Source organism: Chroicocephalus ridibundus, chromosome 3 (assembly GCF_963924245.1).
Source record: "Chroicocephalus ridibundus chromosome 3, bChrRid1.1, whole genome shotgun sequence".
In the NCBI taxonomy this organism is placed as follows: domain Eukaryota; kingdom Metazoa; phylum Chordata; class Aves; order Charadriiformes; family Laridae; genus Chroicocephalus; species Chroicocephalus ridibundus.
In genome coordinates, this window is record NC_086286.1 from 30952612 (window position 1) to 30971096 (window position 18485).

General features: G+C 35.3%; 1 protein-coding gene across 1 annotated transcript in view; it reads left to right on the plus strand.

The window, feature by feature from the left end:
- CAMKMT (calmodulin-lysine N-methyltransferase) overlaps positions 1 to 18485 on the plus strand; it is a 225795-nt gene that overhangs the window by 15240 nt on the left and 192070 nt on the right. Inside the window, exon 3 of the mRNA XM_063328625.1 lies at positions 252 to 316. Coding sequence (XP_063184695.1) covers positions 252 to 316 — 65 coding nt within the window. The remainder of the gene's footprint in view (positions 1 to 251; positions 317 to 18485) is intronic.

An 18485-nucleotide genomic window follows, 5' to 3' on the forward strand; every position in this document is an offset into this window, starting at 1 on the left:
ACATTTCCAAAGTATTAGTTTCTGAGAAACATGCTCCTGGTTCTTGAATTTAGGTGGAGAAACTTTGAAGACAAGTGATTATCCCCTTGTTTTCCCCCTGGTGGTTACAGTGGTACCTGTTTGCTACTTGCTTGTGAAAGGTGTTTGTGAGAAGTGAATGCATGCAGTGAACCTCTTTTCTGATGAGGCAAGATTTTTAATTTTTTTAATGTTTATATGTTCTTAAAGTAAGTATTTATATTTTCTTCCAGATTTCACAATGGACTCTTAAATGTTAAAGATGTTCTTACAAGTTTTGACAACACAGGGAACGTCTGTAAGTCATTGTTTATTTTGTACTATTTTGGTAGAAGAAGTCCAGTTGTATCACTGTAAAATATTTCTGCGTGAGCCCTCGATAACCATTTCATTTAGCTGAGAAACACCATTACTGTGGTCAGAGGTACAGATCTACCTACCGTAGTGTTTTATAGGTTATGCTGTTTTTATGTAGTGCAGTTGTGTTTGTGGATACACCCTTAAGTCATCCCTAGCGCAGGTTATTTTTGGTTCTGTGACTGCGGTGGGGACATTAGAGCAGCTGGACTGGGTTGGACAAAAAATTAGTTTAGCTCATTGATTTGTGTTGGCCAGTGGCCAGCAGTGGCTGTCTGAGGAACAGCAGTGCAAGAACACAGGAAGCAAACAATGATACTTCTAGCTTGGAGAGGGCAAACTCAAACCAGAGAAAAACAAAAGAAGGCACACAGTCAAGTTGTGAAATTTCTCCCCACAGAATGTTTTGGATCCTAGAACATGACATGAATTCAAAAAGCAAAGGGGAAAAAAATTGTGCAAGAAAAATTCACTGTGGCTGTTAAATATAAAGACGTTACGTATGGCTTAGGAAGTGCTGGATGTTAGGAAAATTAATGGGGCAGTAGGATGATATGTTTGTCATGATCTTTCACTCTTATCTAAGCATCAGTTACTGGCTGCATTAACCTGAGGCAAGATGAGCTATAAGTGGACCTTCAGCATCTGACCCAGTATGGCTCTGCTTCAGTATACTTATTAATAAAATTATCTATGCTATTAATGGACTTGAATTACAAAATTGTAGTAGATCATGGAAAAGAAGCTGAGCAAAAATATTTAAATGTTTTTGATGTAATGAGTAATTACTATTATATAATTAACATTTACAGATATACATATAATTCTTATTTGATTATTCTGCTTTATTTCTTAGGTTAGTTGGTTGGTTTGTTTGTTTTCAAACAAGAAAACTGATAGAATAAAGTTGGGGGGGGGGTCTCTCTAAGTTTGCCAGATATTTAAGAAATGTGCGTATATCTCTTCCTTCTTATCAAACCAATGATATAGAAACTGTTCTGATATATATGCGTTTCATCTCCAAACTCCAGTCTTAGTATTCCGAAACTATGTTTCAGTAAACGTTTTTTCATTAGCAAAAAGGTCAATTTAGTTAATAAACTTTTGCCTTCAAAAGGAAAAAATGATCATAAGCTATGTGCTCTCCTTTTTAAACTTTGCTAGCTTTCATTGAGTTCTGAACATTGAGGGCAGTTTTGTGGTCCGGACACAAAATACTTCAGGATATATTCTTTAACTGTTGCCAAAGAGAAATTTGCTCTCTGATTTTTGAATGAAAATGATATCTGAGGGATATATGAATATCCAAATTAATAATACCAAGGCTGAGAAAGAAAATGCGCATTTGTAATTACGGTTGACATCAGCTATAGATGTAGGCATCATAAGCTTAATGATGCTTTGCTTAAATTATGGGAGGCATTTAGAGAGATTGGTGTTGTAGATTCTCAGAATAGAAAGCTAGAGGGACTTTTATAACAAGTTACTTTATTCTCATAAACTGTTCTCAATAAAGGAAAAAATTAGGAAAATAATCCAAACTGGGGTTTTGGATCCAGAAAAAATATTGTTTTGTTAGTTCGTTACGTAACAACTCGGGTATTTATTTTGCACAGCAGAAAAAATATTTTTTTTTTAAATGCCTAAAAGTGCTTTAATAATAACCTTTACATACTGGATCAAGACAGTGTACCTTACTCTGTTAAACATAATAACGTGATTTCTTAATCTTTGTTCTTTGTGTGAGTGCTTAGATTGTGATCAATCTACACAAATTTCCTTGTTAACTCAAATTAATTACTCTGCTGAAGTTTTCATTTGCTTTAATATTGATAGATGTGCTGTGAACTCTTCGGTTTGTTAGCTTTTTCCAGTATTTCAGCTACTCTCTCGTTGACTGCAAATGGTAGAACAAGACTTACTACACTAATAGGCACAACACCAGTGCTAACGCGGAAGTAGTGTGACATTTGTAGTAGTTCTTACTGTTTCTATATACAAAGATTCGTATTTTTCCTTTTGGATTCAGTATTGCTTTGAGGGTTCATGCTCTGCTATTATGTACAGCATTTGCTAAGCCATTTCCAGAATTGCTGCTTCCCCATTTTTAAATGTCTGTGTCTGTAAGCATCTGTCTATATTGATAAAATATTACAGATTTATACCCATTTTACTAAGCACTCTAGATGACACTTCGTTAGGGTAACTCTAAACTAGTTATCCTCTGGCAGCATGAAGTACTGGCTTGGAGTGTAATAATCGTACTTTTTTTGTTACATCCCCATTTTTGTAAATGTCCCCAGTGTCCGAGCCAGAGCAACTATGTGTCTGTCTCAGTAAAGTTCCCTCAACCATGTGTTTATTGAGCTGCTCTATTTGGATCATACCTGAACGAATTTGTGTGCACTTGAATTGGTTCCCTCTTTGACATTTTTTCTCTGTATTTCTTGGCTCTTTTTGTGTTAACCCACAGTGGAAATAGTAGGTAGGAATCCTGCCTCCTTTTACACTTAAGGGGAACTACAGTTGTAGTATTTCTAAAATTAGGTCGTCTATTTTTTACAATTGCTGTGGTGTTCTTCAAGAACTTCACATTATCAAATGATAGTCTGCCCTAAAAAAAAAACAAACCCAACATTTCTACAATGGTCTTTAACACTATTAGGTTATTTCTTCTGATACCTAACATTAATGGAACTAGTGAGTATTGAACGTATTATCAGTCCCATCTACAGTAGCATGCCCTGTGAGGGCACCCATTGAATAACTGTAGACTTTAATGTTCTTTTAGGGCACACTACATAGTCAGAATTTATTTATTGGACACTAAACTAACTTAAACGATTTGGACCAAGTTATCAGGAAAGAGTTAAATATTTTAGTTTTTTGTGTGCTTGTTTTGGCTGCCATCTTGGGTATTTATCAGGAAGATTAATGTTTTGTTAGAGGTTATTAGTTTCTGAAATAATTGTATATTAAACAGCTTTTGTAAAAAACTGAAATATGTTGCATATTACATCCCTTTTAAATATAATAATTTGTTTCAAATAACATGGTTTGTGTGGTGTTGGGGGGAGTTTTTTTGTTTCTTCTAGTAATGTTCCTAAGTACCTTGTGTTAGAACAAGCTCTTTCAGGGAGCATTTCTATGGTCTTTTTGTTTCACTTTTTGATCTTTTCTGCTTATGGTCTTTAACAGCCACATCACCATACACCATCAAAAGAAGAGTGGTAGAGCAAACTCTAGTTAATACCACTTTCTCTACGCTCCCAGTAGATATCAACTCAGTACAAGATGTACCACTAGCTGGCAGCATTATATAAAATATCAATAAGCAGCTTTTGAGGAATACTTGTGACTGCTTCCAAATGTGCTGCTTTATACCAGTACAACTTCAGAACAAAAGTGGAGCCACCTGCAGTAGCTGTAAATGGCGTATTGCAGAGTCCCAAGTGTTTAACTCTGGAAATTGTCTCTGCACAATGTCTATTTAAAACTTGGTACCTACACTCGTATTCTGCCTCTTTCAGAAAGATTTCTGAAGATAGTTTTCATTGTAGGATTGCTATGTGAATGGAAATTCACACTACAAATTACAGTTGGTTTTCACTTTCCCAGAAAAGTTTTTGATTTTTTCTCTCTTGTTCATCCTTTGTTAGAGGGCAGTTTCCACGTGAAAACTCTAAATGAATTCTCCACACAGACAGGATGCCATGCTAAATGCACTTCATTCAGGTTTAATTCTATGCATAAACAGGAGGCAGGGAAAAGAGGACTAGAATGAAGGAAAGGATCAGTCTGTTCATTTCAGACAACAGTATGCCATCTGTTAAAAAGATGGTACACCCTGAGACCATCTCTAGTCCTAAGATAGTCCTTTAAAAGAACTGATGGATCCCAGGCAGAAGGTTCAGTAGTGGCATTGTGAGATAGCATCAGCTGGCTACAGGAGCCTCATGCCATGCTTATCCTTGCAGAAGAAAAATCTCTTTTGCAACAGATTGTCCAAAAAAGCCAGGGAAATTCTGCAAGAACGAACTTTTGAGAATATCACCTTCACCTTCTCCCACTATCTTCCTAGTAGGACAAAGCAGTTATGACTAAAATGCTTGTATAATTATATCCCTGAAGTAACAGTTTCAAGTTATGTAGATGTTTAAATTAAGTGAAATGATCAAGGGCCAAAATATAAACCTCTTTACTGTTTACCACCAGTCTAAGCAAGCTATGATGTCTGTAAAGGAGAATTTTAAGCAGCGAAATACAGCATGTTTTAGGATTTTCATCGAGTATCTATCTGATGTTAACACAGAAACAAGATATTCCAGAGTGCTCAAGTAGTATAAAATTGCAAATATATTATATGTAATAGCAAAACAATTTCTTTTAAACTGCACATAGTGTTAGTTAATAATGTAACCATTTTCAAGAAACAACATGTTCAGTATATATTCATTTTATTTTCTACTTGGTTGAGTGTACAATTACATGTTTTGGAACTAAAAAAGCAGCAGAGGGTGCTACAGTTACAGAGCTCCCCTGGCACATAGTCCAAAGTTGTTGCTTCTGTAGGCGAGTGGATCCTGCAAAGACTTCAGCTTTCAGTTTGCGGTAGATGTAAATAAGGTAGCTTTAAATTCTGTTACCTCTGTTTATATAGGAAAACAGGTAATCTATGTGAAATCCAGAAAAAGAAGAATTACGTATTTGCTTGTTTTCTTGATTATTTTTTTTTTTTTAAATGCTTTATTGCTGGAAAATGTTGCATAGTTTCCTGAAAACATAGTGTCTGGATATAGCTACTGTTACTAAACACATACTCACCATCTTCAGAACTGGTTTTGTTTGTGCTAATTTTACATTTAGAAATTCCAGTCTCTGCAACAAGTTTTATATTGGAAAAAAGTGGGGGTTTTAAAAATGGCTTTCCCCTCACAATAAAGGAACTAGCTAAATTGGAGAATATTTTTGCCCCTTCATGTAATATTTTTCATGAAAACAACAAGAGAAGGATTTTTCTTAAATTTCAAGACCACCTTGCGGGGTTTTTTCTTTGGGGGGGTGGGCGAGGGAGTATTAATTTTGTCCTTTTAGTTTTCACTTTTTTTTTTCAGATAGTATTAATTTTAAAATTATGCTTATTTAAAACTGGTAATTGTGTAACTCCTTTTTATTTACTTAAAAAATATTTTAAAATCTACTTTAAAACAAAGAACCTTCTTTCTTCCTTCCTCTCAAATAACTAGACCAAGAGGGATGTCTTCTTTCCTGGTAGCAGTATATGAGGATGTGTTCAGAGAGCTACTTGTTTCTTCAGAGCTCTTGCTGCGTGATTGAAAGGTATCTGAGCTCCTCTATGGAGAGATCCTGGCAGCTACTGATTTATCATGCCTGCAAGGATAGATGTCATCAAGCTACCTGGGGACAAGCATAGGATGGCATCCTTTATGGCAGCAGAGGTGCTCCTGTATTTCGTGTAACGTTACCTAGAATCAGCAAGGGAGCAGATTGCATTTTTCAGGTGCTGCTGTGGATGCTCCCTCCCGCCTCCCCCCCTTTTTTTTTTTTTTTAGAGGAGACATCTTGTTTTCTGTGGGGAGAAGCATACTGACTTGAATATGCTTCCTGCCTCTCCGTGCCTCAGTAGGTATTGTCACCTGAAGAAACTGCCACTCGTTGTCTTCTGAGCCTTCTCTTGTTCTGCTGGTGTGGCAGTTTGAAATTGTTTACTGTGTCAGAACCTCACACCCTCTTGAGAAAGCCTTCAACAAAATATAAATTGACTGGAAGAGTGTTTGGATAGCAATGATACATGTCGTTTTGAATTAAATATCGTATTTATGATACCTACAATTTACTATTCACTATGCAGCTACCTTTTACATAGAACATTTCATGATCCGGGTTAAGAAAAAACAGCTGTTTCCTCCCTCCCCTCCCCCATCCAATTCACTTCACTGATTCAGTTTCCAGCATCGTCCCAAGCAGTCACATTGACATAACTGGCATAAAGCTTATGGAATGGAGCAGAAAATAAGTATGTGAGGAGAAGCAGGTACCTTTTAAATTACTCTCGGTATCAAATTGTTTTTATGAAACTCTTCTGTGATGGAACATCAGTGATTTGTCTGTTTTAAGTACTGTCTTGCAATCTTCTGCTTTTCCCCACTCACTAAAGTCTTTTATCAGGAGCCTATATGTGAAAAGAACAATCATAACAGTGATCAAGGATCCGCTTCTTCTAAAGTTTTGTTGTTGGTTTTTTTTTTCTACTACATGTTCCAACATAACCTGACTCTGTGCCTATACTTTCAAATATGGCACCAGCTCAGAGAAGTGGGAGGTGAAGCAGCCCAGCTGAGCTCTTCTGAGAACCCTCTTTCTTCATTCGTCAGTTTGATTCTATGAAGTTTTTGTAATAGTTGGTTCTCTGGTTTAGGATGTTCCAATGAGAACCTTTTGGTAAAAATATATGAATCAATTAGAGCAACCACAGTTACTTTTCTGTATTGCTGAGCAGTATTTTGTACCTTGGCGCTCTGATTAGATGGGTTTTTTCATCAGATCTGTTGTCTTAATCTTTATGAAAATTGTTTGCATAAACATGTGTCTAAGTGTACTACTCATGACAGTCTGACTTCATGCACTGGTGTTGACTTTCTATAATCGGAAGCATTTTTGAAAGTATTCTGTGTATTCAAAATGGATTATCATGAGAAGTTGGATCTTTTGATTTAAATTAATTAAAAGAATTTGAAGATAGGGTGTAACACCTTAAATTAGATTGGTGGAAGGAGAAGAGTATGAATTATTTTAATTAATTTCATGGGCTTTACTTTTACATTAGATAACTTATCTTAATCACCTTTTTAATTGAAATAGAGTAGGATAACAATGGAAAACATCCCTTTAAGGCATGCTATGTTATTAATTAAACTTAGTCTTTTAATGTATTGTAGAGTTTTCTCTTAAAATATTTAAAATTTGAGCATAATTGAAATAAATAGTTTCAAATTAGTTTCATTTAGCTTGATGTGCAGTAGGTTGTTGCAGTTTGGGTGCAACTTGCGTGTTTCTTTAATTGTTCTTTTTGTTTTCACCGTTCCTTTTACTTGCCATGTTCTAGCTGTGCTTTCAGTGCTGCTCCTCACAAAAGCACAGGCATGAGGTGCAGAGGTGCAAAAAAATGCTCAAGGGATGCCGTGCTTGGAGTACATCCTTGAGTAGCTACCTTCTGTTCAATACCACACAAAGTTGCTCATGGGATCTGACTTACATGTTGGATGGGGCATTTCTCTGTGTTGATGTGTAGTCTCATCAGTGGCTGCAGTCTGGAGGTAGCAAGGACAGTGCCTGTTCTTCACTTTCTCCATACAAATGTAACAGAAATGTTATGGATGGCTTGCACCTTGTTTTAGTTTTGTTTCAAGTCTTTTTAGAGAACTTCTTAAAGCTTGCACTGTATTTAGTTTAAAAAATCATGTTCAAATGGATGAATTTGTGTCTTCTTTTGAAAGTGGTGGCATGAAATGTTTCAACTTAATTCAGCACCAGTTCACAGAATTGAATTCAAACAGAACTATTTTGAGTAAAATATTTCTGGAAATGAGAATTTGAAGCCTTTGGTGAATAATATATCCATTTGAAATTTTTTGTCTGATGATAGTTCTGACTGAAAAGTATGATGAAAACTAATCTACATAGCAGTGACCAGATAAAAATCCAATGTAGAACTATTATTCAGGTACTTAGCTTGACAAATTAAATACTGTTATTGAGTCTCAGTACAGTTAAATAAAATTCTACGTTTTTTAATAATTTTTCAAAATACTTGCAATATGTGGAAAGAAATAGACAAGGCATTATTCCAAAAATCTAAAGAACTAATTTTTGGTAAACTTGGTGGATTAAAAGAGCCCCCGATACAAGTGGTTTGGTACATGGAAAATTGTATGAGGAATATACGTACAACTGCGTGTTTGTACTAATTACTGGAAACCCAGCCTTGTGGTTTTTAATTAACACTGCAGCCCACCTGCAAAAGACTTGAGTGACTAGCTCATAAAACAAAAATTCAGAACATACTGGTTCTTGCGATGGTGATTTTACATCTGCTCTCCTTACTGGTAGAAATGCATAAACTTATTATTGTTTTGCTCTTTGGCAAAAATGAAATTTTCTTTTGTAATAGGTCTTTAGGTATTTTAAGTCATCACATGGACTTGCCTATATCTTCTTTTCCTTATTTTGAGCAAGCCAAATTCTATTATTTTTTTCTTAAGCTGCATTTTTTGCTAGGTTCTGACTTTTCTTTAGACTTTTGTTTGTATCTTTCTTGAAGAGTGTGTGTCAAAACTGGGCACAGTAGTCCAGTTGAGACCTTCATAATGCTAAGTAAACCAGGTGATTTTGTATTTTCCAGCCTGTAATATCCCAATATTGTATTTTCTTCTCTTCAACTGCGTGACTTTGTTGACTCATGTTGAGCTTTTGACCTGCCATAAGGTCCTGGTCCTCTTCAAAAGGGATCAGTTATTCCTGATGGTGTATTTATGTAGCAGATTATTCTTACCCAAGTGCAATATATTGTACTTGTCCCTGTTGAACTTTTTCCTCTCTTTCCAGACTTCTCTCAATCGATTGCTTTTGTCCTTTGAAGCCTGTCTTTCAATGTACTGGATTTCCTAACTTGATATATTGCTAATTTAATAAGCATATTCCTTCCATCATCTAGATGATCAATGAAAACACTAATCAGAGCACAATCTGGTGTAGGCATTTATGGAAACTCCACCTGATAAAATCACCTGCTTTTACAGTAAACTGTTGAGAATTATTCTCTAGAGTCAGTTTTCTTGATCAGCTCTGCACCTGTCTTAGCCACATTTTATTTAGACTGTGTTTCTCCTGAAATTGTCAAAAGGCTTTCTAAAGTTTTGATACAAGACATCTATTGCTTCTGCCCTGTACACAAGCCTCTTATCTTGTTGCTCTGGTGAATGGTTTTTTAATTAAAATCTGTAATTTATTTTTTGTTATTATACTTTATCATGGAATAATGCAACAAAAGAATGAAAAACATGAATCTGTTTTGAGTTTTTAATTATGTGAAGATGAGGGAGAGGATGCATTGAATGAAACATTATACTTAATTATAGAACGCATTATTGTCTTTTGTACTGAAAGTCACCTGATGATTTTCTTTCTTATAATTGCATTCACTTCCTGAAAGCCATTGTTTTAATCATTTGTACTACAGATGTATCCTATCTAAGCTTCTATGCATAGTTTTGTCCTGTAGTTCTTTGTGCTCAAGGAGAGTTGCAGCTACGCTGAGATGTGTACTGGCTTTGTGACATGTTTGGTAGTCTGGCAAAAATTAGAATAGGATTGTAATGGCTCTCTACCTGAAATACCCTCTACCTCCCATCTCCTGACATTCCATAAATGTGACGGAATGTAAAATAATGCAAGATGGTGGGGTTGTTTGTTGGGGGCTTTTTTGGTAAGTTGGGAGTACTCAAATGTATTTGTGCTTCTTGCACCTGAGAAATGGAACTCTGCAGGTCATATTCAGGACTAAAAGGAAACTAATTTGAGACCGTTATACCTTTTAGCACCGACTCCTTATCTATTGATATTTATTGTTGAACTGTGGCCTGTGCTTTGTGAGTTAAATTTACTTTCTTTCCATCTATGCTAGTGTTGTCTGAATGTAAGATTCACTATCTAGATATTTTTTTCCCCCAATTTAACTTTTAGGTTTCCCTTTATATTTAGGCCAATTCCAATATCTTAAGGAAGTGTTTTATTGTCTTGTTTAAATGTGTGGTTTATATCAGCTATACTCCCAAAGGCGCTTTTTTGGTATTAACTAATCTGTACAATATCGCATCTGTGAAATAAATGTTAGATCCATTTTACAGGTAGGAAGTCTCGTAAGCCTCTAGATTTGTTACAGAGCTGTTCATGAGGTAGAAGTGGGAGACAGAACCAAGACAACTTACAGTGGTGGAATGCTGAGGGCCACTATCCGACCTGAATTCTAACCTCTCCCACACGTAGGTTTATTGTAGGCTCTTTGTTAAATTGTGCAGTACTACATTTACAGGAGCGGCTGCTCATTTTAAATGCCACCCATTTGGCTTATCTAAAGTCAAAGACTTAGAACTGTGTCAGAAGTGAGACTTGGTCATTGCTGAACTGAGTGTAGGTGCCATGACAACAAAATGTAATCCTCCTTCAGGTAAGGAGGCATTACTACACGCGTAGTGGCATGGGCTGGAATTCATCACAGGTGGCAGTCTCCTTCTCTTTGGAGTTTCATTTCCTAATCTGATGTATTCAGAGTTTTAAATTCTTTCCTTTATTTAGGTGCTTCAACCGTTTCCTTCAAAAAGTATGGAAGGAATCAATTGGGTTTTGATTGTTGTTTTTTTTTTAACCTCCCATATGGCAGCTGCAGATTTTATGTAGAATTTATTTGGTTTCAGACAAGAGTCTAATGGTTATAACACCAGGTGGTTTCATGAAAGTAGAGGAGGCCAGCACACCTGAATAAGCAAAGGGAATGGGCTCAGAGCTTTTATGTGCTTGCCTACTGGAGCTTCGTCTGGACAGTAAGAGAAGATAAATGTATTGAGAATCCCTCGTGACAGTATGTCAGAAAAAAACCCCACTGCAGTCTGCCGATAGATATGAATTTAGAATGTGAACACAGCAGCTTTATGCATGCCTCACTGTAAGCACATACCCAGTTCCATGAAATTTACCTATTCACACAGCTAAACCACTGTATACTCTTAAGCCGTTTTACAAATCAGGACCCCAGTATAAAGTCTGTCAGGCTAAAAATACTGGAATATCTTCATAATAAAACATAATATGGCCAAGCAGCTTGTATATGGGGTCCTTATCTTTGCTGTATATTGGTTCTCATTTTGAAATTGTGGCAATTTGAGGCAATTTATAGATTTATTTATTATTTAATTGCACATTCCCAAAGTAGAAAATATTATTTCCTTTTGTTTGTGTGGTGAAAGACTCTGCTAAAAATGAGCTTAGCCAGATAAACAGAGGGGTTTTTTATTACTACTAAGAATTAATTTGGTAATATTGTCCACAACCATAATCTGCTTTCAAAATCGTGCATTATATTTTTTGTTGAAAACTAACCAATATAAATTCCCGATGAGGAAGGGGTGTTCAGCTGCTCATCTTCTGTGGAGACAGGCTTAGTTACTGACAGGTGAATCTGAGTTAAAGTAACAGAGGAAGATGTTTTAACCATAGATTGTTTCAAAAAAAATATTTTTACATAGGTGGTTTTTGTTTGTTTCTAATTGGACTAGTGCAAGTATTCAGTAAGCAGCAGTGAACTATTGGTATTTACCAACTGTAACGTTTCTCTCTTTGCCAGCTGAGATTAGTAGGCATCACCTTCAAAAGCAGATATGTGAACAAGTGTCAAACACAAAAATCAACTATTTGTATAAAATAACTGTTATCGGGGAGGGGGGTATATTAACAAGGACTTTAATAATAATCTTTGACAAAGGTTGGAAATCCATGGGTCTAAGGTATGAGCTGAAGCTTGTGTTCAATTATTATTTTTTTTTTTTGTGGTAAGACATTTGTCACTTTTTTGATCTATATTTAGATTTTGTAAAACACAGTTTATATTGTTTTTTATGAAGAAACTCTGACATATAGCCATCAAGTTAAAGGACTCATGAATGTTTGGGAACAAATGCACACAGCAATTTAAATATCCTTTGTCGTATGTAGGCACGCTTAAAGAATTTTGAGACTTTTCTCATGAAGAAGCAGACTTTTTACTTAGTATAAAAGTTGGGCATTAAAATGAGAACAGCTCCTTTAAGCCTTCACTTAAAAGTAATCAGATTTAAATGTTAGTAGTAGCAAAAAGCAATGTTCTCCAATGATTTTAAGGTGCCTTTTAAAGTTGTGTAGCTACTCAAAAAGGCAGTAGGGCAAACAACATGCTTAAAAACATACAGGTTTGGCGTTTAAAAGCAAAAATCTCTACACTAGTTTCTAAATGGACAGTGAAATATACGGTCTTTGAATTTATCATAATTTTAAGGAAAAGCAATAGGTATACATGAAGAAATTGTCTGACTCGGAGAGAAAGACAGCTTTTGAAAGCTCTCCAAATAATACCTGCTAACTGTTTGCTCAGATAAACTTCCTGTTGAATTCTTTTCCTTGTTTTCAAAGCACCTGTTAAAAAGAAGTATTTATCCTTCACATTCCCATTGAATTTTCCAGTTCTAGAATTAGAAACACACTGTCATACCTAGCATTGAAAAAAACCTTAAATTATAGTAGTGGTATTAAATACACATTCAAGATCAACTACCTAGCAGAGGCTTCATTCATTGCAGTCTTTGTTCCAGCTGATAAATGCTTTACAATGTAAATGTTTGCATAATGTAGCATCCAGTTGCATGTCTCCTGTGTTAACCTCCAGAAGTTATAATACCTCACATTTTCCTTTGGCAGGCAAAAGTAATTATGATAGCAATCAACATATATAAAACAGAATTCCAAATATTTAGTTTTGTTGACAGGACATATAGCACAACAATATAGATGATTTCAGACAAATAAAAACTGATCATCTAAGTGCTTTAAATGTGTGGTGGCTCTCATTATTTCAAATATATATTTCCTCATAATTACTATAGCCTTTTCTTTTGCGGATTCTGTTTATGTGCTCTTAAGAAAATGATATAGTAAATATTTAGTATTCAAGTATGCAGTCACGTATTTTACTGTTTGTTAAGGTAAGTGACAGCGTAACAGAAGGGAAAGATGTTATGCCAGATAATTCTGCAAGGCTGATCTAGAATCGGACTGAACTGCTGATGAGTGAGAACAATTAATGAAAACTCTGTGTTTTCATATATTAATCGGTTCTTTGCATATTTTTTTTTTTTTTAGAATAAACAGAATTGTCTAGGTTTGGCATTTAAAGAGCTCTGTACAGCTGTTTTAGTAGTTGAGTGTGAACTGTCAAAAAGAAATAGGGAGGATCCTGAAAGTGAGGAGTCCAATTATATCCTTTAAGATCCTTTTACAAACCTGAACATTTAAATATAGGGATTTGATTTGCAATTGCAAAATGTTTCTTATTCCAAAATGAGAAATATGCACATACTGCTCAGAAGAGATTGTCCTGTGATTTTTTTTTAAGTAAATCAGTCTAATGGGTGTGGTCTTTTTTATGTGTGTGTATATATAGGTATATATAATTATTACACACATAATTTTATATATATTCACATTTTATATATAAATATATATATAGGGAAGAAGAAAGCCTAGATGTTGAAGATTTATTTTACTGACAGTTTACTTTGACCCTGCCTGAAGTAGGATCTTATTGGTGACATAAATATTGTAAGATGTTGAAACCAGAACTGCAATGTGCCATCTTTCCCCAAATGTTTGAAAGCATTGTCAGCTTTTGAATTACTGTCATAGTTTTCAATTGTTTTTAGTACAAGTCAAATTTGACTTGCCTTATTAATATAAAGAATCTCATTGTCTTCGGCAGGGCTTGTCAAATGAATAAGAAACATTGTCTTCTCTTTAAAATTGATTACCCCCCCCCCCAATTATTTTAATTTGAATGAGGTGAGAATCTGGTAACTATTGAAATGTTTTCAGTGCTGAATAATAAGCAGCATGATAATTGAAACCTGGCATAGAAATATGTAGCAAATTTTACTCTTAGTCCTCTTTTTAAATTGGGAATTCGAATGTTGGATAGTATAGAAATAGACAACAAAACAAATTTAGTACTACGTGTTCCAAAAGTACCATTTCAAAAAGGAATACTTAAGTAATACAGTTAACACTTAATATATATTACCACTTTCATGTTCATATATTTAATCTTTTGTTGATTTTGTAGATACATATTTCATAATTTATATATCTATCACAATTTATATATTTTGTAAATTTCATTCATATATATTTAACAGTTCTTTTTTTATACCACAAGACTTTATAGCCTAAATATGGGGAAAGGATCCATATTGCTTTCTGATGCTAAGAGCAGATGATCAGAGTTGGACAAACAGTAAGGCTAGTCAGAAAGAGTCATAAAGCAAGGAGCATGTGGGGGAGAAGAATGAGTAAAACCATCGTGGCTGGGCGGGAAGAGGAATTGGAAATAAAGACATATTTGGTGAGGCTTTTTTCAAGAGAGAAACCAGATTGTCTAGAGAGGAACCTGGAATGAAATCACAATGAATGAAATTAATGTGTCCTAAAGAGTAACTGGGCCGAGACCAGAAGTCAAAGTTGGAAGGGAGGCTATGCCAGCCCAGCTTCAAGAGGGCTGGAAAGAAATTGTGGGCGCACCAGAAAATGCTTCCCACAGGCACCAGCAACAGAACTGTGTTTGCAGGGATCTCTGTGTGCATCAGCTTCCTGTGACTGCTCAGGTGAAATACATCTGTCATTCTTTTTAACTGCTGCTCTTTGTTGACCGCTGCAATGTTTTCATTCACTTCATTTGTGTAATTATAAAGAAACTGAGCTAGTCTGAAAGTTGCAATTCCGCTAACAATTTATGGAGGAGCTGATATTCCAGATGATGGGGTTTTTGATGTTTATTTTTTACCTCAAAAAATATCCACAGAAGTGTGTTTTAACTTTGAATCCTTGGCTCTACAAAATGCACCATAATTTTAGGGTTGCCTGTGTAAATGAGGATGTCATGGTTTGTGCAGTGGGTTGTTGCTTGGAGAGCAGATTATCCTTCTGAGTCTGCCAGAGGCTTCTCTGTGATGGTGGGCTAGTATGTTCTTTTCCTGAAAGCCTTGGGTCTGATACGCAGAATCAAATCACAGATGAAACGGTGATTTCAACAGGTAAGGCAGAGATGTCAAATGCTCGACAACTGAGATTCTTGGTGCTTTGGACACTCAAGAGTCAGTGGGTGTTTTTCCTCTTTCTGTGCCTCAGGGCTCCATCTAAAGAAAGTGCCTGACTTATGTCTGTCCCCAGGGACACCACCACTGTGAGGAACGCAGTCAGCAAGGACTGTGAGGTGAAGGAATTGTTCTGTTTGGGGAAAACTGGTTGGATATCTTTCAAAGTGAGTGAAACACTGAAAAGCAAGCAATGAATTCTGGTAGCCTGCCTAACAGCTTTCAAGCCAAAGGCTAGAGAAGCCTGCTCTATTGAAAGGTAAATTCAGAAAGTAAGAAATGGGGCTGTATTTAACTGAAGTGTAAATATTGATCATTTTATTTTTAAATGAACACTGGCCTTTAGTTCTGTGAACTAAAAGAAAGCAGTGGTCCTCTGTGTGGTATGTGGCAGTATTTAGTTACATGTTGCTTCCCAAGGCATACGTACAAGACAGCTGTGCTAAGGGTGTAGCGGCATTTCTGAAGTAATTTTGTCATTCCCTAAATCAAGTATTTTATTTGATAACCTTGATCTTACTTGAATGGAAATACTCATTGTAATTTTGTGTACAAATTTGTGCTAGAATAGTTTTATGCACAGACTTAAGATGTTAAAACCAAGGATTCTTCATGTCATTTCTCACTTGCTGAGATAACTGGAATGCTTTTGCAGAAAATGTACCCAGGAACGATCATGTTTTTTGAAGGTACTCTGCATCTTCATATGTATGTCTAACCCTTGCACTCTCAATCATATTATGATTCATAATGCTATTATGTTTATATATATATATTTATATTTTGATAGACAACTACTGGTGTATGGTGGTCAAATTGCATATGCTAATATAGCAGTTGGTGGTAGATTTCAGTATCCCTGTGTGAGTCCAAAGAATATATAAAATCAAGATTCTGTTGGTTTAGGAAGCCTCTACTTTGTTACGAAGTTACAAAATACTTAAGGTTAAAAAAAAAAATCGCTCTTCTAACTTTTGACTTACTCATGTAAGAATCAAATTCCAGAGTGGCAAAAAAATGAAGTGTTGCTATTTGTTTTCCTCAAGACCTATCTAATGTCAAGGCATGAATAGGTTGTGTATTGCCCTTGAGAAATAAATTTATTTTATGCCATCTCTCTAAAAGGAAAGAAATACAAATATTTAAAGCCCCACCTTGTGAGCACATTCAGTACGTGTTGCTGGCACTGCAGGCATTTTCTGATTTACTGTATCTAGCGAGAACATCATCAGTTTAATAAACTTTTAGTTTGTTGTTCTGAATAGTGTTATAAACACTGCTTCTCTTGTGATCAAACTTAGACTTTAGTGTTGCACAGAGGCTTGATTTACTAAGCTCTTGATAAGAAATGTTGTTAATTTGGAATAGGTATGCAATGAATGCTAGGAACCGGTAAACAATAGCAAGGAATTTAAACAAGTGTTGAATGATAACTTTGGAAATCCTTATTGTCCTTGTAGCTACTCTTAAAGTTATTTTATTCAGTTTTCTGAGACAAAGACATTGACCGCATTGTGAAACTAAGCCCGAAAGCCAAAGTATTGATTTTTTTTTTCTGTACATTGGTTGTATATTGAACATAGAATCAATCTCATTATTATATAAACAGATCTTCTACAGGATCACAGACCATAAACCTTTACAAAACTCTGTGTGTCTATAGATAATAGGATAGACAAAATGTACACCAAGTTTAGCAAATGCAGTTTCAATAACTTGTAGAAAGTATCAGTCTATTTTTCAATGTATGTGCCAGGGTCTTAAACTCGCCACTGGGCCAGCTAAAAAGGTAACGTCTGATTGTGATATTACTGCAAGACAAATGGTAGCATGCTACTCAGCTTGAAAACATAATGGCTTTATACTATAACCTTTAACCCTGAAATGATGCTTGAGTGGACCTTAACTCCTAAGTGAACATGCCTGAGTAAATAAAACTGTGGTTTCACATAACAGAGATATACATTTTTTAGATCCTTTGCTGATTATATTGTGTGAAGGTCAATCTTCTGGCCCATTTCTGAAAGTCAGGTCAGAACAGAGATTTTAGGGTCACTTCTTCAAGTATCTAAGCCATTACAATGCACTAATAGGCCCTGATAGCTCATTTTATAAGTTCTTAGCATTAAGCTGGACATTGTTTGGACTCATTTCAAATCCTGCATGTACCCTGCAGGGTTAATTAACATCTTTTTAAACGGATGTTTTTTAGTTATTTTGAATTAAAATGCTTTGATTTAATTTGTCACTATTTACTATCATTTACCATGTGTAAAGACATAGAAAGTTTATATTCACTTAAGATCTGTATATTGTTTTGAAATTTAACTGTTAGATTTATTTTTTTTCTGATTAAACACATCAAGAGTATAGCATCAAACATGCAGTGGCAGAGACAGTTGAATACCAGTACAAAGTGGTTTGGAGTAGAAAATTTTAGTTACCCATTCCAACTATATTTTGCACAGTGGAATTTCAGATTACTGTCTCCTGCTCTGTGTAAAAACGCCTTTCCATGTTACTTATGTCACTGCTATGAATCTTGTTTAAAGGACGCTGAGATCAATTAATTAACAATTTAATTAGAATGATAAAGCAAACATGTAATTAGGCAGCACATTTCAGTTTTCCACTGAGGTAAACAGAAGCGTATCAAAAAGGACATAAGCACTTCACATTGAAATAACTGTTTTTTGAGAACGTTTGAGCACAACAGATTTGAAAATAGTATAGAATGAATAAGATTGAGACAGGAAAAACATAAAATATCACTGCGAATGAGAAGTATATTGACCTCAAAATCCACAATGAAAAAGCCCTCTCAATATTGGATGCTTTTGAGAAAAATGTACTTTTAATAAATGGAAGTATACTAAAATAAGTAGTATGTTTTCAAAGAGGAGAAATTGGAGTAACATTTGAAATTGTAAAACTAATCTTGCCTTCAAGAACATGCTTCAAATTTAACATGTATTTGTTTCAGAAAATATCTTTTATAGATCTTCAAGAGTAGTTAGCAATTGTTTGGGAACAGTCTTGGCATCACCTCTCACAACTTGTGTCTGGACTAATGTAAAATCTTAATTGTCCTGCTAGCAGTAGCTCTCTGATATGTAGGGATTCAGGATGCAAATTGAATTT